The sequence below is a fragment of the Ceratotherium simum genome, chromosome 33 (assembly GCF_057802395.1).
Source record: "Ceratotherium simum simum isolate JZ-2026a chromosome 33, ASM5780239v1, whole genome shotgun sequence".
In the NCBI taxonomy this organism is placed as follows: Eukaryota; Metazoa; Chordata; class Mammalia; order Perissodactyla; family Rhinocerotidae; genus Ceratotherium; species Ceratotherium simum.
Window position 1 is genome coordinate 28,308,229 of NC_141932.1, and position 26,093 is coordinate 28,334,321.

At 56.2% G+C, this 26,093-nt stretch overlaps 1 protein-coding gene across 1 annotated transcript in view; it reads right to left on the reverse strand.

The window, feature by feature from the left end:
• Positions 1-16,770: 16,770 nt before the first annotated feature.
• The window catches only part of CHST8 (carbohydrate sulfotransferase 8), a 112,015-nt gene continuing 102,692 nt past the window's right edge, over positions 16,771-26,093 (reverse strand). Inside the window, exons 3-4 of the mRNA XM_087422300.1 lie at positions 18,891-18,928; positions 16,771-18,336 (exon numbers count right to left, since the gene is read on the reverse strand). Of these exons, the coding sequence (XP_087278426.1) occupies positions 17,230-18,336; positions 18,891-18,928 (1,145 nt within the window). The 3' untranslated portion in view covers positions 16,771-17,229. The remainder of the gene's footprint in view (positions 18,337-18,890; positions 18,929-26,093) is intronic.

Genomic DNA, 26,093 nt, shown 5'->3' on the forward strand with positions numbered 1-26,093 from the left:
CTAGCACCACCACCCTGGTCCAGCTGCCATCGTCTCTCATCTGGGTGTCTGCAGCAGCTAATCTTCGGTCTCACTGATGTCAATCGTGCCCTTACAATCATTTTCCCCATGGCAGCCAGAGGGATCTGTACAAAAGATCATGGAACTGTTTGCTTAAAACCTTGCCGAAGCTTCCCTTGCTCTAAGATAACACTGTCCTGCGTGGCGCACGTGGACTGTCCCCTCTTCCCTAGCCCCACTTCCACTCCCCCGCTCATTCTCCGTTGCAGGTTGGACTCCCTGGGAAGCAGACCGTGAGGTGGAGGCAATTGCAGGAGGTTTATTTCGGGAGTGCTTTTTGCATCAACATTTGTGGAAGGGAGGGCAAGAGAGGAGTGGGCAGGGGGGAAGTTGAGCTCTCATGCAGTCTCAACAGAGGCCTCAGCCTGACCCACAAGAAGCACAGAGTTGTCCCCCATTTGGGGTGAGTGTGCTGGGCCTCTGTGCTGCCTTAGTTCACTGGATGTGTCATGGATGTGGGGTGTGACCTTGGGTGAGGCATCACTCTTCACCTCTGCATTCTCTGCAGGGAGCTGAAGGCTGCGGGCTTTCTGCAGGCAGCACTCCCAGAGCTGGGGTGATATGTTCCTCATTAGTGAAGGGGGATCTGGGAGGTGCCCACAGAGGCCGTCCCTCGCACAACTGGCTCCACTTCTTCATATACGTTCAGGGAGCAGCTCCTCCAGGATTCTCGTGGGCCTCTCTGGGGGAGAGAAGAGGACGCTTAGTGGGATTACAGCCCCCACTGCTGCAGTTGGTTTTGAGGCTATGCTGATCCTCATCTTCTCTCACCTTGGTTGTCTATTCTGAATTTCCTCCCTCAGCTGATGACTGTCCAGGCCTCAGTGGCTTACCTGATGGAGTAACCAGACCCTCATCCCTAAGGGGCCTGAGACCCTGGCCAACATGACCTTCTTAGGCCAAAGTGGCTGCACTTGTCCATTTACTGTCAAAATAGGGCAAGGGAGTACCAAGAAGCACCCAAGTGGATTAACCAGGCACCAGATATATTTCTCCCTGCTCCCACTGTATAAAAAAGGAAAAAAAATGCCACCTCTTTCTGATGACCAGGATCCATTACCCCTGCCAAATGGTGACTATTCTTGCTTGCTGGTCCCTCAGCATGAGGAGCCTAAAGTGCCCAGGCAGCATCCACAGCTTCTAGTACCTGAAACTCTTGCTGTGTTCCTTGGCAGAAGGAACCAGGATCTCCAAACTCTTAGAGCCCAGGGTTGTGGGAATGGGAAGCACAAATTCCTCAAGAGGGTTGCCAGGAGTGATGGAAGCAGGACACTCTTACTTCCACGTCTTGGATCCCAGACCCTTCTAACCGATGACACAGTGTATTCGTTTCCTATTGCTGCTGTAACAAAATCGCCACAAACTGGGTGAGTTAGAACAACGTAAACTTGTTATCTTATAGTTCAGCAGGTCAGAAGTCTGAAATGGGCCTCACTGGGCTAAAAATCGAGGTGCACGCAGGGCTGCATTCCTTCTGGAGGCTCTAGGGGAGAATCCACTTCATTGCCCTTTCCAGCTCCTAGAAGCTGGCTATACTCGTTGTCTCACGGCTCCCTTCCACCTTCACAGCTAGCAATGCCTGGTTGAGTCTTTGTCACACTGCATCACTCTGACACTCTCCTGCCCCCTCTTTCACTTATAAGGATGGTGGGCCCACGGAGATAATCCCGGATAATCTCCCCATCTCAAGATCCTTCACTTAATCACATCTGCAAAGACCCTTTTGCCGTGTGAGGGAACGTATTCACAGGTTCTTGGAATTAGAAGATGGAGATCTTTGCAGGAAGGGGTCGTTGTTCTGCTTCCACACGTGGGTAGACTCATGTCAACCTATTTTGATTTAAAGTGTACGCTTTGCTCTGTAGAATGGCACTGCCTCTTTGCAAAATGTCACATCTGAGCTAGCACTTTATCTGTGTTAGTAACAGGCCCTGCCATGCTTTATCAGATTGGCGGATTCAGGGTGCCACAGTAGGTGATCTGACCAGTGCATCCTACAGTCACACGCCCGCTCTCTCACCTCCTTTGCTGTAAAGTGGCTCCTTTTATCTGACACAGTGTTACGTGGGATCCTGGGCTGGGGCAGCAGATACTCTGTAAATCCTTGGATAGTGGACCAGCTCAGGCCCTACAGGCAGGAAAAGCAAACCTGTGCCCCGAATATATGTTTATTCCTGACAAAATGCATCACTGCTCCTTCTAGGAAGAAAGGGATCCAATGTGGTCAACTTGCCACTAGGTGACTGGTTGGTGCCCTCAATGAACGGCGCTGTGTCTGGGACTTAGCGCTGGGCTCTGTTGCTGGAAGACTGGACACAGTAATAGCTGACAGCCTTGGTGAGTGAGAGCCCGTGCTGTTAGACCTCTTCACAGCCTCCACCATAACCACTCCTTTCATGTGCTCTTCACACCAGCTGGGAAGAAGCCAAGGACAGAAGCTGGTGATGTCCTTTGGCCAAGTCATTCTGTTGACTTGGTTGTTTAGTGCCTCTTCCAACAAGTGTTACCAGGTGAGACAGCGGGCCTTTGTGCCAAGGCCCATCCACATGACTGCCCCCACAGCCTTGTCCTATCTTCTTATCGTTCTCCTTCTAGGCCCTGGACCACTTCTCTTTCTACCAAAGTGGGTGACCAGGTGCACTGCCCAGAGCTCTACCCATTGGGAGGATTTCACTTTACCACCATCTCTCCAGGCCACCCCCAAGTGGGGCTGCAGTGCGGACACCATCCATTTCTTACTCACTTCCACATACCAAGCTAACACTTCTGTGAACCAAGCTCTGGCTTTCCCCTCTTTCATCAGCTGGTCATACCCCCCACCATGGGGCCATAGGTATGAGTCAAGGGAGCGGCCTTGGTGCAACAGTGATGGATAACACGGAAGTCTAGGCTACCTGCTCACACATCTTGCTTGTGGCCTCTCATCCTGCTCACACCTGATCCTGGATGTACCACTTCTGTCTTATAATGGATGCTGCTGGGTCCACGTGACCTTCTGACTTGGTGGGTCTGACAGAACTCGGCTCATGATGGACAATGCTATGGTCTGAATGTTTGTGTCCCCCCAAAATTCTTGTGTTGAAATCCTAACCCCCGAAGATGATGGTATTAGGAGGTGTTTGAGTCATAAGGGTAGAGCCCTCATGAAAGGGATTAATGCCTTACAGTAAGTAAGGGATATGAGATCCCCAGCCCCTTCCACCACATGAGGACACAGTGAGAAGGTGCTGGCTATGAACCAGAAAGAGGGCCCTCCCTCAGCCTTGCTAGCACCATGATCTTGGACTGGACTTCCCAGCCTCCAGAACTGTGAGAGAGAAATATTTCTTGTTTATAAACCCTCCGAGTTTATGGTATTTTGTTATAGCAGCCCGAATGGGCTAAGATAGGCAGTCATGGCTGCATTTTCACGTGTGTCCCATGGTCACGGCAAGGTACTCGTCTATACCAGGGCCCATGGCGTGCCAGGAACTGCTTTTCAAAAGATTTCTAATTTTCTGCATAGCATGGCTTTGTGACAGAACCTTAAGAGTCTGTATTGTAGTTCTCTCTTTGGGGCTTGCCAAATCTCTGCATGGTGTCTTTTCCCAATTCTGAGACCTCCAATGCCGTAGAGTCTCTTGTTGTATAGCCCAAGTCGGGACCTCTGACACGACAGTCTGGACTTGCTGCAAAGCCCTCTTCTGCTCCGGACTGACTGAGAGCTGGCAGCTTTCACGCCTCCTCATACGTGGTCTGGAGTACCCCTACATGTGGCCGACGCCTTCAGAACCAAAGGGACCTGTTACACGTGTGCTTCCTCCTTTGAGGTGGGAGGGGCAAGATGCCATTATTTGTCCTTTCTTTTAGCTTTCCTGGCACGCACCAAACCACTGCAGCTCCTAAAATTTTTACTGATCTGAATGGCCCCTGAAACTTCCCTAGGCCTGTCCTCCCACCCTCTGGAGCACAAGTCTTTTTTTTTTTTTTTTTTTTGGTGAGGAAGATTGACCCTGAGCTAACATCTGTGCCAATCTTCCTCTATTTTGTATGTGGGACGCCTGCCACAGCATGGCTTGATGAGCGGTGGGTAGGTCCACACCCAGGATCCGAACGCGCGAACCCCAGGCCACTGAAGTGGAGTGCGAGAACTTAATCACTACGCCACCAGGCCTTCCCCGGAGCATGGGTCTTACCAAGGCCCACAATATACTAGCCACGTCTTGCTCATTCATTCTGACTAGCGTGAGGTTATTGATAGGGCAGACCAATATGAAATTCTGCAGGATGTGCACCCAACCAGATCTTTCGGGCCCGTAATTGGATGGAGGGCTAGAGAGTTAGCATATTTCTGGGTCAAGACTGTAAATGCACACTGTCATCCATTCCAACTGAATGTGAACTGCTTTTGTTCCTCTTTTCTGATGAGGATGGAATGTAACGCATTTGCCAGATCAATGGCCAAATACCATGTACTGAGGTCATGATAATTTGCCCAAGCAAGCTTGCCACTTTGTGGCACAGCAGTTATAAATTTGACTACTACTTGGCTGAGTTTGCAGTCATCCGCTGTCATCCTCCAGGATCTGTCTTGTTTTTGCAGGGGCCAAACTGGTCAATTCGATGGAGCTGTGATGAGGACCACCCCATTGGATCCTTTAGGTATTGAAGGGTGGCTCTAATATCTGCCACCCCTCCCCCCACAGGGGATGCGATATTGTTTTTTATGTACTATCTTGGAAGAGGGCAGAGGGTACTTTCAGAGGCTTCCTCTTTGCCTGCTCTACTACAAAAGCTCTTCCCTATAGGCCGAGAAGTCAACATGGGAGTTGTGACAACTACTAAGTGTGTCTATTCTAATTACTCATTTGGGGCGTGGGAAAATGACCACTGGGTGAATCTCTGGTGGATTCACTGTAAGCCAGACCTGGGCCAGCATTCCATTTATTACCTGGCCCTCTCTGCCCCCACTCTGATGAAGGACCACCATGATACGTCAGATCTCAACATGTCAGCATCAGTGGTCCTAGACTTGTTTGGGTACCTCTTTCCTCAGTGTACCTTTTGGAGAAGGACTGGGGGTATGATTACTAGATATTCCTGCTTTGGTATTACAGCCTCATCCTGGGCCCTTGACCTTTCCTTTCATCTCTGGGTTCCTGGTCTGAAAACTGGCGCAAGTCCAGAAACTGGGCAAGGAATCACTGGGAGGACTGCCCTCGGGCAGCTGATTATCCATCCTTGATTTCTTTGATTGTACAGATTGAATAGTACATTTGTCAGCTACTCACCTATTTTGCCCCCAGGGAACACCTTGTTCTGTTAACCGGCTCCCTGACTCTCTGCAGGCTAGGCCACCTTGGCGGCCATTCCGACCTGACCACTCATTACAAAAATTGTCTCCACCTTGCTTCCGATGGGTGAATATCACCCTAGCCCTCCATGGTTTGGGATTTTCTTGCCGTTATTGCTCTCAGTGTCCCCATGCCATGAGAGCCTCTCCTACCCGCAGCCCTGGCCTACAGAGGTGAGCCGCCACGCCACCTACCCTCTTAGTGAGGCTGGCGCTCCCCTCACCAGCACATTCCCCAATGTTCTGGTCAGTGGTGTATCTGCCAGGCCCTCCCGAAAAACATGGTTCTCTACCATTTTTTCCTGGCCTGACGTAGCACATTCACTCCAGCATGCCTACTTCTCAGAGACCTTTAATACCCTTTTCCACCATCTAACACAAAAATTCTGGCTTTTCTAAAAGTACAGGCCATTACTTTTTCCATACTCCTAGGACCCATCCTAGCAGGCTTTTTGCACCATCTCCTGTAGTCCTTGCTCGGATATTGAATCCTGTATCCCAGGAAAGTGCTCTCATATTGATAAGCTTGCAAACCTTTCAACCTTAAGTGCTTTCCCCTTCCCCCACCAACCCCCCACCTGACCTTGAACCAAGCACCTTCAGAATCCAGGCCCCCTGTGCTCTCCTGGATCCTGCCAGTACCTGTGGGCTATAGGGCCTGTAGCTCCTTTGGGCTATAGTTCCTTTCCTTCCTGATCAAGCCCAGCCCTTCCCTGGCCTGGTTATAGTGTGATTTGATCCCTAATTACAAGTCTAGCAGCCAGATGGGAGGTGGGGGCAGACCCTGGAGGAGCTGCATACCACCTTACAGAGCAGAGACCTCTGCATTTCTTCAAGGAGTGGGGGGGCATCAGCCTTTCATAGAGAAGAATGCGCTACTTTCTGCAGGCTCGGCAGGTTCAAGGTAATCTTGGGATTTAAGACTTTGGGGTGCATCAACTCAGATGTCCCATTTGAAACGTCAGAGTGCCATTCTTTCCCAGCCAGAGCATGACCTTGGTGCGGCAGACCTGCTTAGGTTGTTTAATTTTCTTTGGAGCTTGGCTGCTCCTAGGTCCTCAGTGCTCTCTGCCCTCCCGGGACAGGACTGAAGCCCCTCCTTCTGTGCTACCATGGAGGCCCCCTGCTTTCACACTCAGCTCTTAACAGCTCTCAGCCTCACGTTATCTTTTCTCAAAGTATTAGTCACGTTTAGCAATAGCCACTCTATGCCACTGATTTCGCTTTCTCCTGATAGTTCTCAAGTACCTGAATACCTTGCCCTCCGCGTTGCATTTCCTTCCACGGTAAACCATCCCAATTCACCAATGGTAAAATTAATGACTGCATGGTCCCTTGTGACAGCGGCTGCCTGTGCCCCACCTACCACTCTTGCCAGGCAGGCGAGATGGGTGAATCTGCTCCGAAATCCCACCCCAGCATCTGTTCTCTCAGACTCCTCGTCACTCACTGCTCAGAACTCATGAGCGTGCAAGAGGCTTGTTAGAAGGACCCCCGGGATCCATGCTTGTGGAGTGAGGGGAAGAAAGCAGGGTTAGGCGGAGGCAGAAGCTGGGCTCTAATGCTGTGTTTGTTTCCTGTGGCTGCTGTAACACATATCCACACACAGTGGCTTAAAACAACACAAGTGTATTATCTCACAGTTCTGGAGTTCAGAAGTCTAAAATGGGTCAGCAGGCTTGTATTCCTTCTGGAGGCTCCAGGAAGAATGTGTTTCCTTGCCTTTTCCAGTTTCTAGAGGCTCCTGTATTCCTTGGTTCATGGCTCCTTTCTTCCATCACTCTAACCTTGGCTTCCGTTGTCCCATGTCCTCTCTGACTCTGCCCCTTCTGCCTCCCTTTTATACGGACCCTTGTGGTTACATTGTGCCCACCTGGATAATCCAGAGGAGTCTCTGCATCTCATGATCCTTAATCACAGCAGAAAAATCCCTTTTGACTTGTAAACTAACACATTCAGAAGTTCTGGGGATTAGGATGCGGACATTCCCGGGGGGCCATTGTTCTGTCCACACATGTGGAGCTTTGAAGCTGAAGGACCCTTTGGAATTGTTGGGTGAGGACACTGGCCCTTTCCACTTCCATGTTGATAGTCAGTGGGTGTGGTGTGACCTTGAGTGAGCACTGAATTTAGTCTGGACAATCCCTTAAGAGCTCTGGCAGTGGAGGACTGTCTGCCAGCAGCACTCAATGACTGGACGTCCTTCATTCCCGAAGGGGATCCGGGAGGCACATCACGGCCTCCACCACAGCCCCTCTGCTCCAGCCCCAGCAATCTTCTTCCGTCCATCACCTGGCCACACAATGTTTCACCCCAGGACATTTGCATATACTCTTCCTTTCCTTTCCCACTTGACCTGATCTTGGCTCCACTGCCACTTCCTCTGGGAAGTCTGCCCTGACTTCTCTGCCAAGGTTGTCTCCGCTGTAGCCCTTTGAAGGTCATGATGCTATACCTGCGGTTCTTACCACTTCATTAGAGTCTGACTCTCCTGGCAGACGGAGCTCTGCAAGGCAGGGGTGGGGTTTGTTCTTGCTCACTGTTGTGTCCCCTGCACTGAGCACAGTGGGTCTCACAGGATAGGTGCTCAGAAGGTGTTTGTTGAGTAAACGAATGAAAAGACCTACTGTTTTCTTAATTTAGCGGGGACATCGTGTTTGGTAACATGAGTGGGTCACTTTGTCCATCTGTTTCCCTACTGATGGATATTTAGGCTGCTTCCGGTCCTGGGAGAGTTCACATCATGCTGCAGTGAACAACTTCCATGTGTGTTCTTGTACCCCTGCCTGGAGTCTCTGCAGGACAGGTTTCCAGAGATGGAACTGTGGGCCCGTCAGTGTCTCCCTGGGGCTGGGCCTGGGAGTGAAGGGACCAGTTCCTCCCTGGGCAGCAGGGCCCACAGCGAGTCCCCTGCCTGAGTTTCTGCCACGGGCACAGAAAGAGCAGACAGAGTGGGTCCACAGTGGGACAGAGAAGCACGAAACAGCCCACGAGGAAGCAGAGATGAGTCTGATAGAGAGAGGTGGCACTCAGGGCCCTGGGCCCCTGCAGTCCAGCCGTGTGTCCCCATCTTACTGGACTCATAAGGTCTTCCTTTGCCTGAGCTTGGTGCCAACAGATTTCTTATACTTGTACCAAAAGGGTCCAGCTGTGACAAGTTCTGAGTCTTGTCGTTGTTGTCTAAATATGTGGCTTTTACATTCCTTCCTTGGGGACTCAGGGGTGTGTGTGTGTGTGTTTGAGACAAACTTTTGTGTATATTCCAGAGGCCTCTGAAAAGAGGATGAGTTCTCTGTGGGGTGCAAAGTTACATTTATGCTGAATATGAGCACGTCAGCGTGAGCCCCTTGTCATGGCCGTGGCTGGGCTGGGTCTCCCGGCCTGGCTCTGGGTCCCAGGTGGGAAGAAGAGAGGTGACATGGATAAGTGCATCTAGCGGCTCAGTCCTTGTGCCCGATGCCGTGTGCAGGGCCTGAGATGTGGGCGGACACAGTGGGGTAGCAGGGGGCGGTTGTCACTGCACAAAGGGCCTGGGGTGCAGGGTTGAGGGGCTGAGGGGGAGTGATTTCAGAGTCTGGGCAGCCGCCAGGGCAGGGGCTGGCAGTGGCTGGTCCAGGAGAGCCTTTTGAGACCCCTGCCCCCCCAGTGTTCCTGCAGGGACAACAGAAGCTCTAGCGACCCATCTGGGTGGCCGAGGGCCATGTGGGAATCCCAGTGTCCCTGTTGCCCCCAATGCCGGGCCTTGGTTCAGGCCGGGAGCTCACGTGTGCCGTCACCACGTGTCCACAGAGCCTAGCACAGAGCCTGACATGTGTGACCATGCAGAAAATGTGGAATGGGTGCATGCTGATGGCCTGCCTGCCAGATTATTGGTCTCTTTTGATATGGAAACATGACCACCTTACTCCCTTTCTCAAAGCCCTTCTGTGGCTCTCCATTGTCTTCTGCACAAAATCCAATCTCCTTGTTGTGGCAACAAGGTTCTACTTAACCCGGCGTCTGCCCCTCCGCCTCCCCACATATGTGCTGCAGGCATTTGCACGTGGGTCTGTGCACACCGCCCTGGGCTCAAGCCCGCTCCACCTCAGGGGTGGTCCCAAATGATGTCCTCAGAGCCAGCCCTATGAGGTCACATGTCCTCTCAGCCCTGGGGTACCCAGTTGGGGTCCAGAAGGCCCATCACGGCACTCCCCAGGCCGGGGACCCTCAGCCCCACCCTGAGCCCCGCCTCTTGGTTACCATCCACCTGGGTTTACTCCTCAGGGACCCCATTAGGCCGGCAACCCTGGCTGCAATTCCACGGAGAGCCCAACCCCTGAAAAATGATGGCGAACACTTGTCCCTGTGTCATTAATTCTCCTGTGACCGAGGCCTTTCCCCCAGGGTGGGCGCGGGGCCAGGTGACTGATTGCACCTGCCTGGCCTACTAGGACTTTGGCCAGTGGGAGGCAGTGACAGCCTTTCCCAAGTGAAATGCCGAGTGGAGATTAATGACCCCTGAGCTGTGGGCTCTGGGTGCGCGAGGCCTGAGAGAAGCTGGGCCTGGCCTGCCGGGCCTGTGGACCACCCCCAACCCTGCTCCACCCAGCCCCTTCAAGGAGCAGGGCTGTGGGTTCTCTGCCTTCTCCCAGGTTCCTAGGATCTCCCAGAAATGGTTGCCTCGGCTTCATGCCTGAAACTTCAAACACAAATAATTTTCAATTTGCCTGGAAGTTTCAATCGTACAATCCAATGTTAAATAATAGATTAGATGCCGCAGGGAGAGAAACAGGACTTAAGAAGAAGAAATAAATAAAAGGAAAAGTAAAATTCAGCACATCAGCTTGGAGAATAAGGATGTGGCTTTCCCTCCCGGCCCACATTCGCCTGCCTTGTCCCATCCCGCCTGGCCGGTTGTCTTCCCCGGGTCTGCGGGAACTGCCCTTCAGGCACCCAGGTCTCTCCAGGAGCAGGTTCCAGGCATCTGCAGCCCTGGGCTCCCCTCCCCGCTGCTCCCAGCCTCTGCACCCCAAGGAGAGGCCTAACTTGTAGCCCAGACAACTGCCACATCCCCAGGCAGATGGGCTGACAGGAGATTTCGGCAGATACAGACAGTCACAGAGCACACCCAAGCAGCCACAGTCAGGCAGACACAGGCTGTCCCAGGGGACAGGTAGGTTAGTGGGCAGGCGACAGGCGTAATCTGATGGGGTTGGGTGCAGGCACAGGTGTAGGATGATGGCACCCTCGGACCCAAGCGAAGGCTGAAGAAGGTATGTCTATGGGACATGACTTGTCTACAAGGTATGGAACTGAGATCGTCTCTGTCCAGTGACCTTCCCTCTGCCCATCCTGGCCATACATTCCCCACTCCCTAGGCCACATCTGTCCTTGTCACCACAGGAAACCACACCCTCTCCAAGGTCACAGATTCCCAACTCCCACTTTGCTTCCTCCACAGAGCCTCCTGCCTTCCCCCTGCCCATCAGCCCTTCCTGTCCTCATGCCCCTCCTTGTCTAGCCTAGATCTCTTGTACCACCATTTCTGTCCCCTTCCCTCCTTCCATCACGTGTGCCTAGGAAGAGCCCAGCTCTGACCTTCTCTGCTGCATGAGAAGTTGGATGGCACATTGGGGGACACAGTGGTCAAACTGCCAGGGTTTGAATCCTGGCACTTCCTTTTAATAGCTGTGTGAGCTTGGGCAAATTACATAACCTCTCTGTGTCTCAGTTTCCTCATCTGTAAACAATAGGGTGGATGATTGAGGATTAAATAAGCTGATATAGATGACATGCTTAGAGCAGTCCCTGGTAAACCAGTAAATACCGTAATTATTTACGATTGTGTCAAGAGCCTACATGGAGATGACAGTGGCTTGGGTTAAGAGGAAAGCACTGGAGAGGGAGAAAAGGACATAGATTCAGGATACACGTGGGGGGAGAGAGAATGACATGTGGGAAAGGGAGGAACCAGGGCGGATGGAGGGCGGAGGTGGGAAGCCCAGGAGGGGAAGGCCTGAGTTGGGAGAAACATGAGGCACAGCTGGGACGTGAGAAGTGGAGGTGCCTAGACACGCCACCGGCGGTGTGGGCCAGGCCGCAGGCCACGGGAGCCTGGAGTCAGGGCTGGAGGTGCGAATGCCGCAGTCCAGCCGCAAATCGGAGAGGGACCGGCTGAGCTCGTGCAGGGAGGTGTGGACGGAGGAGTGTCTGCCGAATTCCGAGCGTCGGGTGGTTGAAGACACTGAAGGGAGCATTTCCGTGGGGGGCGGGAGTGGAGGGCAGACCACGGTGGGTTCACGGGTAAGAGGCCAGTGGAGGCGTGGGGCGGCAGGATACGTGTTGCTGGGAAGGAGGGCACAGAAATGGGGCAAGAGCCGGAGGGGATGAGGGGCTGGGGCGCTTTCGTTTGTGAAGATGGGGCTCCAATGGGAAAACTAGATACCTCGGGAGAGGAGGGGCGAGTGCGTGAGTGACGCCTTTGAGGTGGAGACAACGTGCTGGGGATCCAAGAGCGAGTGGAGGGGTGACCCCTTGAAAGGGCAGGGATGAGGGATGGAGAATGGGGGGCAGTGCGGAAGGAGCATAAATGTGACGTAAGACAGCGAGGGGCTTTCTGATCCTTCCCTTGTATTTCACTGCGGTAACTCCATGAGCGGTGCACGTTTCCGTGTGTGTCTGTGTGAGTGCGTGTGTGAGTGTGTGGATGTGTGTCTATCTGTGTCTACGCGCACTTGGGTCTGTGTGCATGCATGTCTGTCACAGGCATGTGTGTGTTTGCATCTGTCTCTGTGACTGCCTCTGTGTCTGCGTGTGTATTTGTGAGGATGAGTGTGTGCGTGTCTATGCGTGTGTCTGTACCTGCATGAGTGTGCATCATGTGTGTGCGTATTGTGGTTGAAGTCACAGAAGCCTGACGTCACCCTCATGGAGAGGGGAGGACAGACACCACAGGTTGATGGTGCCCCTGTGAGGTTTGCGATCAGGAGTGTGAGGAGAGCCGGGGCCCTTTCCTCCTGCAGGGAAGGGTCAGGCTGGAGGGGGGTCGGCCGGGTTGGAGTTTGTCAAGGGAGTGAGACAGCAGGAGCAATGCACAAGGTCGTAAGGTGGATCAGAATGCACCCCAATTCTAAGCTTGCCAATGAGGGGAGTGAAGCCAGCAGGGGTGGTAGCAGCTCCCCACACACCCCTGGTGACACTTGGCCCTTCCCCGCTCTGTGTCCTCCCTGCCGACCAGTGTGCGCTCTTGAGGGATTCCTGGGACCCTCTGGCCCCATTAGGCCCACGTGAGGGGTGAGGGGCGCTGGGGGTGTTTGGGGGCTTGATGTTAGGGCAAGTGGGTCCTCTGGAGCTGGTGAGTTGAGAGTGACCTCCAAGGTCTGCCCCGACACAGAGCTGGAAAGACAGGGCCTCCGTGACCCCATGGCTGGTTGGGAGAGAGAGCAGAGAGCACAGCTGATTGAGATCAGAGGCTGGGGATGCCGGCTCCTGTGGGTCTGGGAGATGCTCCGCCCCGCCTGGAGTGGCACAGTTGGGGTGTTGCTGCCACCTGGTGGGCCGGCTGGCAGCCCAGGCCCCTGCTCAGGGGCGAGGATTTAGCTCCCCCTGGTGGCCGAGTGCTGTCTCTGCCAGTGGAGACCTGCGCCCGCCCCCGCCCCCAGCGCCCTACCCGGGACCGCACGGATGCCGAGGGGGCGGAGCGGGGGACGCAGCGGGGGGGCGGGAACAAGGTTGAGGGGGCCCAGCCCGACTGCCTTGGGGGATCCCGGCTCCAGGTCCTGTCGCTGTGCAGCTCTGGGCAAGCCTTTCTGTGCCTGCGTCTCCTCTCCTGTGGAGTCGGGCGCGGCACGCACGGTCGGGATGCTGGGGGCGGTGCACCGGAGAGGCCAGCTCCGCGCCGGCCGTCGGGAGCGCTTGATGCCGCCTGGCAGACCCTACCCCTCCCGGTTTGGAGTGACTCACTTCTGACCCCTGAGCCCTCACCCTTGCTCTAGGTTTCGGTGCTCTTGGGAGCAGTCTTCCAGCCTACTCTCTCCATCGCTCCCTTCCGGAGGCCGGCCCAGAGGTGGAGGAGGGGGCAGGAGCGTCAGTCCCCAGGTGGACCCCGCCTGGCCAGACCCCTGGCCGCCCTCTGCTGCCGTCTCACAGCTGAGACTCTTGGGCAAAGGCCCCTTCTGGGCAGCGTGAAGACTCAGGGAGCCGCGCAGGCCGCCCGGCCAGGCCAGCCCAGCCCCGCCCAGCCCGAGGGCCCAGAGCCCAGGGCTCTCACAGCCCTTCCCCCGAGCCTGGGATAGAGGACCGTGGATCCCTCCAGCGAGATCAGCCAGGGCTAACACACTGTCCTCTCCCCATGCCAGGGGTGGCTCCCCGGGGGCTCCCCAAGGGCGCCTGTTTATTCCTCATCCGGGATCATTGTACCCATCAGCATGGGGTCCTCAGAGATGAGGGCAGCGTTATTTCAGGCCTTCAGCCCCAGACTGTCCACCCTCAGCTCCTGGAGACCACCCTGGGCCATTCCTAAGCCCCCTGTGCCCAGCTCTAGGTCCCCCAGCACTTGGGAGGGCTGGGGGGAGATGCCAGGAGGCAATTCCCTTGATTAGCCATGGGTGCTCCTCAGAAAGGAAAGGGCTAAGAGGAGATGGGGCAGTGAAGGCAGACCACCTCTCTGCCTGGGCACTCTCCTGGGCTCCCGACCCCTCCTCCAACCCTGCGGATGAGGTTGGCAAATGGGCCCTGCCTGGAGGGGGGCGTGCTGAGCTGCAGGACCGTTCCTCCACTCGCTGCCTGCCCGCCTCTGTCTGGGCCCCTGGGTGGGCGGCCAGGCCTCTGGCGACAGCGGGAGAAGGAGGGCCAGGGGTGCCTGAATCTCACACCTGGCCACCTGGCTGGGCCTCGCGTTTCGTCTCTAGGGCTTCTGGGCTCACAGGCCCCAGTGGGAAGCCTAGGTTTTGGGGACATCTATTACCTTCACCGCTCAGAGAGCAGGGCTCCCATCTGACGAAGTCTCAGCTGCCCTGAGGGCAAAGGCCTGGCAGGGACTTCACTGTGGGCTGTCCCAAGGAGGCCCCCATTTGGAGGACCCAGCTGGGGGGTTGGTGGTTGGTGGTTATTTCCCAGTTTGATGGGCCAGCTTGACCCCTGGGAGGAGCCTGTGGCCCCTTCTTGGGTTCTTGACCCAGACAGCCCCCTCCAGATTATACCCACAAAGTGGTGAGCAGATGAAAGGGGGCAGGGCCGGGCAAGGAGGGAACAGCACAGGATGGTCCCCCGACACATATACAGGCTCACACACATGTGCACACTCCCTTCACCCTAGACACAGATGGCCCTACCACATCACTTACACACATACACACAGACTCGCATGTTTGCCCCACCCCCCGCCCAGACACACACACACACACATACTTTCATGTGTTGGCAGTTAGGTCCACTGTCCCCAAGCCCTAGGGCTACAAGAGGCTTGAGGCTGGGGTTGGGGGCTGGAGCTGGGTACAGCACCATCTTAGTGGATTCAGGGTCAGGCCTCAGGGCTGGGCCTCTGGAGGTCACATGGGGGCCATTAAGCAGTGATCACGGTCATTGCTGGGACTCCGTGTCTCCTGCTGTCACCACCCAGAAGGAGAGCCCCTCTTTGATGGATGTGTTGTGTGTGTGCATCTGCCCAACTCAGGTCTGGTTGTCTTTGAGAGATGACACAAGTGAAGACATCTTTTCCTACCCCCCAATACACACACACAGGCACGCACTCACGCACGCGCGCTCAGACTGTGGGAGATGGCCCCAGGGCGGTCCCGATTGTCTCTGAGCAGCAGCAGCGGCAGCAGCGGGTGAAGGTGCCCTGCAGGCTGCCCCAGCGGGGCTTCCACAAGTCCCCCTTGCTGAGCAGAGGACCAGTGACACCGCCTCAGGCTTTGCCAGATGCATCCACAGCCAGAGACGCTGTTTCTGCACTGTGACTTTTGTCTTACTTTGTGAGCACCAGGGCCCAGGGGCAGCTGTTCCTGGGTCATCATTAACCGGGCCCCTTCTCACCCTGGCCTCTTCTCACACTGACCTGCTCCCGGCTGAGGTTCGGGTCAGCCTCTCTGAGCCTCCCGGCATTTGCCTTCCTGCCGTCCACACCTGTGAGTCCCTCAGGCCCTGACCGCAGCCTCCCCCCGCCCCTCGGGGTTCCCTTGTCAGACGGCCCAGGCCACTCCAGCTGGAACCTGAGGGGTTCCTGCTCAGGGTTCCTGGACGCACGTGGCCCCAAGCAGGCAGGACTCAGCCTCAGCTGCTCGTTCTGCCCCTACACGTTTCCAGAGCCCACGGTGGAGGCAGAGAGAGAGACGGAGCTGCTCACGCCAGGGCGAGCCTGGCTGGGATCGACAGCATCTCCTCCGTGGGATGCCCAGCGTGTCCGCCTTGGGGACCAGCAGCCTCTCCTCCTCAGGGTCCGGCAGCATCTCCCCAGCCAGTGGGGACAGATTGAGAGCAATCTCCTGGGAGAGATCCCCGGAGAGACCCACAGACAGGTTCAGAGGGGCACGCAGCAGGCTCCTAGCAGACACAGGCTGACAGAGAGATGAGACCCAAAAGCAGGCAGACAGACAGGCCCCCAGAAACAGTCAGGGGGACTCCCGAACTGCCGCAGTCACACCCACATTTAAAGCTCCACAAACACTTTCTCCGAGACCTCTCAAGAATCATCCTGGCTTTTGACCATTTCAGAAGCATTTCTGTGTGTGAAAACTTCTGTTTTTGGAGAAGTTTATTCCACAACTTCTCCTCCCCCTGCTCCGGAGCTGGTTCACCCAGGGGTGGGCAATCCTGACAGCTGTGAGGTGGTTTTGCCAGGTGAATGGAACCAGGGATCAAGGCCAGGTCAGGGGGTCTGCAGATGACAGCTTCAGGCTAAAGCCCTGCCTTACCCAGAGGTTCAGAAAGCCAGGGATGGCATCTCTCCCCGCCCAGAAATGCCATACCACTGGGACCCACATGCAGTGCCCACTGACCCCAGTGACAGCCCTAAATGGCAGCTTGCCCAGCGAGCTCATCACCACTCTGGCAGTCCTCAGAGGGCCCCCCGAAAAGTGCACTGACAAGAACGGACCTCAACTGGTCCCCGGGGGACAGGTCTATCTTCTTTTGGGATGAATGTGCCAGTACCAAGTCAGGAGGACCCAGTTGACGAGTTCTGGCCTCAGGGGCCTGAGTGCAAGGTGTGCCGCTGGCCCTGAATGGGAGCCCGGGTCCTCTGCCCCCATCACACAAGTCGCTCCCGCCCTGGGCTCCCCCGCAGCGGGGCCTGCAGGCACCTGGCTCCGTTGCCCTGGGGAGGGAGAGCTCCAGACAGCACCCGGAGGGGTCCGTGTGTGCCCGCACCAAGACACAGAGTGCAGACACTGCTGCTCTGGAAACCATGTGCTTTATTTGGAACCTCATTCCAAGGGAACCTCCCCCCTGGCTCATAGAAAAGCTGCAAACCATGTGGTTTGGTACAAGGCAATGGCTAAGGGACTGCAAGAAACCCCTCACCGCTGGGGCCCTCGTCCTTCGGGCCTCAGACTCCACTGGGCATCGTGACTCTTGGCTGAGGTGGATGTGGGCAGCTGGGACTCCTGGGGCCCAGCTCACCCCCAAGCATCTTCCTCAGCGGAGGAGTGAGGACGTGGGTATGGGACAAAGGCCAGAGTCCCCATCCGAGGCCTGGGCCTCTGTCCCCCACCAAGGGCCTGCAGCAGCCAGCAGCTGCCGCTCCTCGCGCCCTCAGAGCCCTGTTGCTCCTGGTAGGTCTCAGCTCCGGGCTGAGGAATCATGGAGAGCGGGATGCCCAGCCGACAGGCGAGTGGCCCCGCCCCAGCAGGCCCCGCCCCTCAGTACAGGTCCGCGAAGGGCTTGGAGTAGTTGAACATCAGGTAGTCCATGTAGTAGAAGTCGTAGGCGCGCTGCCGCTGCAGGGCCGAGAGCTGCGCGAAGTACCGGCGGGCGATCCGCGCCGTCGTGCGCGCCTCCTGCGCGTGCCGGTCCTTGAACCGCGGGAAGGTCAGGTTCCGCGGCGCGCGGATGAGGCTCAGGAAGAAGTTGGCGTCGTCCTCCATGCTCTCGAACTTGCCCACAAAGTCATAGTCGATGAGGCAGGGGCTGCAGAGCCGGCTGACGTGGTCCCAGTGGATGTCCATGCCCACGGGCCGGTGCACGTCCAGCAGGTACTGGACGAACTCGGGGAACCGCACGCCCGCGCCCGTCCGCAGGGCCTCCCGAGAGGCGTTGGCGCGGTACCGGGCCAGGATGGCCTTGCCGAAGACGGGGTGATAGTAGCTATTGGGGTGCTCGAACTTGTCGCGGAAGGCGGAGACCAGCCTCTCGAAGGGCTCGCGGACGAAGAGCATCTTGGTGTAGGTGCTGAGGCGGTGAAGGATGCCCTGGCGGTCGAAAGCGTCCAGCCGCTTCAGGGCGCCGCCGTAGTGGACGGTGTTGTGCTGGATGTCGGCGGTGGACGAGGCCAGCCCGGCCAGCACCATGAGCACCCGCTTCCAGTTGGAGCAGCCGGCCTTGGGCACCTCGCAGTACAGCACGCGGTGGCGGTCCTCCACGAAGATGCGGGACACGTGGCGCGGCGTGACGGCCCTGCGGCTGCTGCTCGCCCGGTACTTGGCACACGCCTCCCGCATCACCCGCTTGCGCTCCTCCTGGCTCTGATGCAGGCTGACCCAGTGGCCGTCCAGGGCCCGGAGTGCCGGCCGGACAAAGGTACCGGCCGAGCTGTTGGCCGGGATGGCCGCCGCAGCTGGCATTTTCTTGATAAGCAGCCGCCGGCGGCGCTGCCGGAGTCGCAGATGGGCCCTCATGTTTAGGTGGGCTTGAAGACGGGCAGGCGGCAGCAGGTTGAGGTCCCTCGGGCCCTGGCTGGGCAAGTCTCGGCTGATGCTCTCCGTGGGTGCCTTCAAGTCACCATCCTGGGAACTGCCTGGCGGGAGGTCCTAGGGCAAGGAGAGAAATGGTTACCAGGGTGGACAGGACAGCTGGGCACTGCGGGTCATGCAGGCCAGACCCTCACCATGGCCAGGGTCCCTGCCCCTTCTGTGGCCTGAGTTTTTTCCTGGGTAAGGGAGAGGGAGACAGGCTGGCCCTGCAGGATGTGACCCCTCTGGTCTGAGCTCCCGGTCCAGCCCCCTGCAGCCCCCTCTCCTCTCGGCTGGCCATGGTCTGAGGTGCAAGTGTCATTTCGGCCACAAGATGGCGCAGGCCTCCCAGGAACCTCCGCCTGGCCAGGAGGGGCGGGGGAGCTGGTGGCCTGAAGGAGACTGGCTCAGATTTACTGCGCCCATTAGCACAGTCCAAAGATGCCATCCAACAGGAAAGGGAAATTCATGGGTCCAAAGCCCAGGGCTCTGTTCCCAAGGCTCCTGGGAAGGACTGGGCACATTTTTCTTTCCAAGAATGGATTTAATGTGAGCTCCAAATTTTCTTCCTTGCCCTCCCCAACATTCCCCAGGCTGCCCATGCTGAGATTTATCTGACTCTCAGAACTCACATTGTGGGGCTGCTGTGGCCTGATGTTGAACTTTATTCCTGAAAAGCAACAGAGAGGACAGTATTAGCAGCAGAAGTAGCACATGGTTCCCAGGGACCTGCTTACGGGCTCTCGACTGTGGGTGCCCGGTCCAGAGGGTGCTTGGGGTGGGCTCTGTGAACAGGCAGTTCAGGGGAGCAGGGAGGAGGGGCATGGCTCAGTGCAAGTGCCCCTCCGCTCCCCTACCCACACGGAAAGTGGGGGTGCAGCAAAGACGTTGTCCCCTGGCTCCCAGCCGATGCTCCCTTCTCTGTGTTGCACCTTCCAACGTGACCTAGGGTCTTGAAAGTCACCCTGCCCAGGTGTGCCCACACACTCGCCCAGTGGAGCAGCCAGGAACCCCCAGCCCACTCCCCACCTCACACTGTCATTAAATCACAACGGAAAGCATCCTCCAGAAGGCTCTGTCCATCCTCTCTCCATGCCCCATTGGCCCTGCCCGGGCTCCACCCAGTGTGGACTTTCTGCACTTGGAATACGACACACGCACACCCACACCTCTGCACACATCAGGCCTGGGAGTGGAACACACTCCTTCCCCTTGGACTGGGGCCTCCCCGCTTGCTCCGGGAAGTTCCCTAACCTAGCTACCTGCTTTGCCATTTTGGCCTTCTCAGCTGGCCCTGGGGCTCTGGGGTGAGCTAACCACATCCCGCTCACCCTGGTCTCCTCCAAAGGGATAAGCAGAGCCCAGGCACAGAGTGATTGTCCAACAAGCATTTACTGGTGACTGGGGGAAGATGGAGAGAAATCAGCGCACCTCTGGCCACACTCCAGAATGTCCCCTCTGCCCACCAAGGAGGCCCTTGGCCTGGGCTGGGGCGAGGGTCACCCAGGGTAACAAGCACTGGGGAAGCAAACCTTTGGCCAGAGGAGACGATTCTGCTTCATACCCGGTTTGGTCTGTTGCGGAAAGCTCCTAGGATGATAAGAGGATTCCCTTTGGGGGAAACTATTTAAGAGTCTGGGCCTCCTTCCCCATCCCTATCTGGCCACTGGGGCATCTGAGACTCTTCCTGCTCCTGTGCCATGTGAGTGGATGCTTCTGCTCTGAGGCTTTGCCAAAAGTCACAGTCGCAATCAGAACCAGCCACCCTTTAAGCAAGTGTAGAGCTAGAACTTCCAGCTGGCACAGTGGAGCACTGTGTCTGACCACACCTGACCGAGTTCTGGCTGCCGCCTGGGGTTGAGGGGTGTTCCGGAGGCCCAGAACTTCCCTTACTATCTCTTTGCACTCAGCAGAGGTCTAGTGGCTGGAGCTCAGCTGGCAAGGGGACGTCCAGGTCCTCTGTCCCTGATCCAGGGACTCTGCCAATTTCTCCATGAGGTCCAATTTTACAGGTTCAGCCACTGCCATGACCCTGGCCTCATACTGGTCAGCCTGAGGATGTGCCCATATATCTCCTTCATTCATCAGCAAGTGAGGAGGAGGGAGATGCGAGGTCACCCCAGGGCTGAAAAGCCTAAATTCCCTGAGCCTGCTGGGACCTTCCTCAAGTCCCAAGGGAGGGGGAAATGAAGGCAGAACTTGGGCATATTGCATCTTTCTTCTGCTGTGATACTGCTCTTTGATCCCTTTGGGCTGGGAACAGGGGTGTGCCCTTCTGTGGGCAAAGGGCAGAGTGTCCACACCTTTCTGGGCATTCCCAAGCTTGCGTGCATACGTGTGTGCATGTGGGGGAGTCTGACACAGGCCTTCCAGACTCTCCCACAGAGGCTGAGGGGAAGCTCTGTGTAGAGCTGGCTGCACCTCTCAAGGTAAGAGGTGTGAGCAGTGGGTGCCTGACCCTGAGACCAGAGCTTTTTAGAATTAAGCCCTTCACAAGTGTCGCCCTTTCAGCCCAGAGCCTACTTTCCTCCTGCCAGCCACCTTCCCATTCTTCCTCATCCTCTTCACTGCAGCCATCCCCAGCATGAGCTTCCTGAGCTCATTTCTTTCTGGCACGCGCGGGTTTTCTCCTGCAGCCAATGATCACAGATCCCTTCTCCAGAAGGGACTCGCTGCACACTCAGTTTTCCTCCACACTGCCAGGTTCCCTTAATTATTTTCTTCTGGTGATGGCAGCTGGCTCTGCTAAATCACCTCGCCTCCTCAGAGTCTCAGATATGGGAATTTACTCTGCTTGTCAATCCTGTCAACTTGTCAAGGTGCAGTGGCGCTTATTTATATTCCTTTTCTGGAGCAAATGAGTCACGCCAGATTTGGCCAAGAGTGGGACTGAGGAGCCACTTACAGAAGGCATCCTGCCAGCTGGCGGAGTTGGATGAGGATGTGCTTATCAAGGTCGCAGCTTCTACAGCTGTGACCACCCACCTGCACTGTCCCCACAGCCTGGAGGGTAGTGGGCTGTGGGGCCTGTCCCATTTTTTCTGTGCAGACTTGGGGGAAAGTCCCTGCTGGACAGAGCCCCAGGCTGGGTGAGTCTCCTGACGTCTAGGCCACTTTTGCCCAGCAAAGCCAACCTGGCTGCAATTGCCCTCTTTGAAAAGATAAACTGTCTTGTGGAAAACCCAGCAACAGATCTTATGTGGAGCCTGAGTTCACCACAAGCTGTATGTTCCTATTCCTTAAACTTATGGCAGCTCATTGGGCGAACACTGATCCTATCCCACATGCCACTTTGGAATAAAGACAGAAACTTAATGAAAGAAATGTAATGGGCTCTCACCCTTGCTGGGGCCCAAGGTCCCTACTTTTCCCATGGAAGAAGCTGCTTTTCCACGCACTGCTTGGATAAAGGCAGAAGCAAAGACCAGCCCCAGCTCTGAGCAAGCGAAGGCCAGCAGCCTTGGGCGTTGTGAAGCGGGGTCTGCGCATCCCCCAGCAGACTGCACTTCAGGACCCTGGACAGCTCCGTGCAGAGCACAGGTGCCTCTGCTGTACCCTTGAGGAAGGTATTGCCACCAGGAGCCACGGAAACCTGTGCCGTGGGAGACTGAGGGGTGGGGGTGGGGGGCTCAATATTGGCCCCTCCCAAGCCCACAAATAAACGTACAATCTAGATAAAATCAGTGGGCTTGCTGAGCAACACAAGCCACGACCCTCAGCCTCCTCTTCCATCCAGTGTCACCAATGCTGCCACCCACCTCCCCTGTCTCCCCCACCCCCGCAACAGGGAATCAAGGTGAGTCATGGAGACGCTCCACTTTCAGTGTCTGGGTTACCTGTCTCTCTCCTTTCAGCATAATATTAACAATCTGTACGGGAGCTCCATCCCCCTGCACGGTAAGAAATAAACAACCACTTTCTCCTTCTGGACAGATGACATTCGTAGAGCAGTTGAAACACACACAATACGATAAGAGTGAGCATAAACAGGGCATGAGTTATGGGGACTGCCAAGTGTGTTCCACACTGTGAACTCTTCATTGGCTGAAGGTTTCCTTCTGAGTGTTTGGCTGAAAAACTTCCTGGTTGCCTGCCAAGGGGAAGCAAAGGCCGATGGGGGTGTGCGAGGCCGGTTTCTTATAATTAGGCCGGTGAGGCCCCCTCCCCAGCCTGGGTATGGGGCAGAGCTGGGGAGGGGGCCTCACCAGCACATGGGCTGTCTGAGTCACAGGAGGGAGACCTGCTGGCTTCAACTCAAAAGCTCTGATCCCTGATGCCTAGGACCCACTGGGGGTAGGGGCTAGGGACTAGCCTTTTGGTCAGGCTGTGTAGACAGGCGATGCTGACATGGGTCAAAACAGGACCCAAGAGCCTAGAAAGGGCTGGAAGAGCCTCATGAGCCCCTGACCCCCTAGAGTCAGGTTGATCACACTGAGGAGAGTGACTGCTACTCTGGCTGCTCAAATCCCAGCCCCAGGCCCTGACAGGCAGTGGGGAGAGGGTCCTGCTGCTCTGAACACTGTGGCCTGGGGGAAGGCAGGGCTGTCCTGAAAGAGTCAGACCCACAAAGAGGGACAGAGATGGGACAGAACTGAAGGGGCCAGGAGAGGCCATGGGGCATGGGTGTAAGTCCAAAGTCCTTGCCCTGGGTGGAGTTGTAGACTCATGCTCCTTGGACCCCTGGAGCTTCCTGCACCCAGCTGCATTTCCTTGGCTCCTTTTCCATGTCTTGGACCTTCTGGTGACTGAGTCTGTGTGGCCACAGCCAGCTGTGCCGTCCACCCACATGTCCACTCATGCTGCCCATCAGGCCAGGAAATGGCCAGGGGTTTCAGGCTGGCCTGAGCCAGAGGAGACACTGACGGCAAGGCCCTACTGTGTCTCAGTTCCCCCCATGTCTGAGTCCAAGCGTTGGTCCCACCCCAGATTCCCTGGCAGTCACATCTGCTGGGATGAACACTACTGCTCTGCTCTGCTGTATCCACATCCCAATTGGAAGGAAGCAGCTCTGCCCCTAACGTGTGTGCTGTGAGAAAGGCCCCCTCGCCATGGGGCAGCCCTGTACGGTGGTCAGTGTATGGGACTCACACGGCAGCGATGAGCCACATGTGTGAAGCAGGACTACTGGCAGGAGAAAAACGCAGCCAGGGTGGGTGTGCTGCCCGCTGGGGTCAGGGGACAAAGCCCTGAGGGAGCTGCCAGGCCCCACTCCACAGGGGGCATGGAAGGTTTCTGAAGGGAGGCTGCATTAGTCAGGGTCCTCCAGAGAGACAACCAATAGGATATATATATGGGGGGAGGCATTTATTTTAAGGAATTGGCTCATGCAATTATGGGGGCTGGCAAGTCCAAAATCTGCAGGGGAGACCAGCAGGCTGGAGACCCAGGGAAGAGGTGATGTTGCAGCTTGAGTATGAGGGCAGTCTGGAGGCAGAACTCCTTCCTAGAGGGACCTAAGTCTTTTCTCCTAAGGCCTTCAACTGACTGGATGAGGCCCACCCACACTATGGAAGGTAGCCTGCTTTACTCAGTCTACTGATTTAAATGTTAATCACATCTAAAAAATATCTTCATAGTAACATCTAGACTGGTGTTTGACCAACCATCTGGGCACCACAGCCTAGTCAAGTTGACACATCAAATTAACCATCACGGGGGTCTCTGAGTTTCCTGTGGCTGCTGTAACAACGCACCACAAAACTGGCTGGCTTAAAACAACAATTCATTCTCTCATGGTTCTGAGGATAGATGTCTGAATAAAGGTGCCAGCAGGGCCATGCTCCCTCTGAAACCTCTAGGGGAGGATCCTTCCTTGCCTCTTCTAGCTTCTGGCAGCCCCAGATGGTCCTTGGCTTGTGGCAATTTAAGTCCAACCTCTGCCTCCGTCTTCACGTGGCTGTCCTGTGTGTCTGTCTCTTCTCTTCTTATAAGGACATGGGTCAATCTGAATTAGGACCCACCCTTATGACCTCATCTTAACTTGATTACATCTGCAAAGACCCTGTAAGGTCCCATTCACAGGTACTAGGGGTTGAGACTTCAACATATTCTGGGGGGGTCATAATTCAATTCATAACAGGGGTGATGCGACCTTAGTGGGCTTTAAGAGCACTCTGAAGGCGGGGCAGGGCAGCCCGGAGCAGGGGAGAACACATGCTCCCTGCTGGGTCCGGTCGTCCAATTGGGAGCGAAGGCCTGTGATAGTTCTCCATGTTCTTGGGGCAGGGACCGTGTCTTGTTCATCTGTGTTAGACAGAGTCTACACAATGCCTGGCACACAGCAGGAGCTCAATAAATGCCTGTGGAAAAGCTGATGCTGCCTGGACTGAGAGCTGGCTCTGGAGTCAAGGATGGGTGTTGGGCTTCTCCCCGCAGAAGCCAAGCCCAGGGTACTGGCTGGAGTCCACCACCACGGGCGCGGGCTTCTCCAGCTCAGCCTGGCAGCCTGGGAAGGGTCTGCGTGTCTGGGCGGCAGCTGCCAGCCGAGTAGCTGGATGCAGACAGGAGCTGCCCCCGCTGTGGGGTCTGTGTGGTCAGAACTACGACACGGCCAGCTGGCTGCCTCCCACCGCCATCTTCGGGGCACCAGGCCAGCGCCTGCTCCCGGGACCTGGGGCCTGGGACCTGGCGGTGGCCACACCTCCTCTGGCTCTTCTCTCAGCAGCTCAGGCTCTGCCCTTTTGAGGGGCATCCTCCTTTAGCCTCTGACCGCCTCATTGTCAGCTGCTCCTTTCATCTGGGCAGAGTGTTAATTTATGCAGATTAGATGCAAAACTGACGTTTAAACACACTCAGCAATTAGAGGGCAGCCTGGACTCAAGACACAGAATTCAGAAGGAAGAAGCTTCACTGAAGGCCTTAAATTCTCACTTGTGTTCACAGGAAAATTCGACTCATTAAATTCTCTGCTAGGGCCTCAGCGCACAGCCCTGCTCACCTCTGCCGCCCCCAGGGCCCAGGGCAGGGAAATGGGGTTCCAGGCAGCAAGGCTCCCAGACAAAGGTGCCGGCTGCTCCTGGAACCCAAAGGTGGCTCTGTGGTCCGAGTGTGGACCTCTGGGAGAGGCGGGAGTCAGGCCAGGCAGGCTCCTGGGCAGGCAGCGGGGGCCCTACAGGGCCCTCTCCTCATCCTCAGCCTCTGTGGCTGGGCTTCTTCCTGTTGCTCGGAGACAACCAAATTCTTAGTGGGGTCACACAGTGACCCCCGACCTTTGGCCCAGACCAGAGCAGGGGCTTCCTCTCCCTGCGCCTGGAGATGCTGCTCTGAGTCATAGCTTTTAACAAGGGGTTGGTATATATAAAAAGAAGAAAAAAGAGAGAGCATGAGAGAGCACCGCTGTGTGACCTTGGACAAACCCCTTGACCTCACTGAACCTTAGTTTCCTCATCTATAAAGTCGGATAAAAATACCCATCTTGCAGGTTCAAAAATGTTCAAATGAAACCCTGCCCAGTGCTGGGCAGGGAGAGAGCCCACAGCTGGAAGCCACCGGTTCCTGGCGTTCCTATCACCTGCTCACCTTCGTAGCAGCTGAGCTTCCCTGAGCCCGGCCCTTCACCAGCGCAGGGGCTCTGGGACCTGTCTGCAGGGGAGCGAAGCGGGAATCTTCCCGTCTCGGGCTGAGGGCACCTGATGGCTCTGAGCACTACTTGTTTTGTTTAACGATTCCACTCCCTCGCCTCCATGATTAGGATCCACGATTCAACTGGGTGGTTCCCTGTCAGCTCAGCCTTGGCCGTGAATTCCCTTGGAGCTGTCAGAGGGGAGCACTGCAGCTGCCTGTCAGTCAACCAGCCAGCCGGTTAGCCGGTCTGCAAACCCAACAGCTGTCCTGCC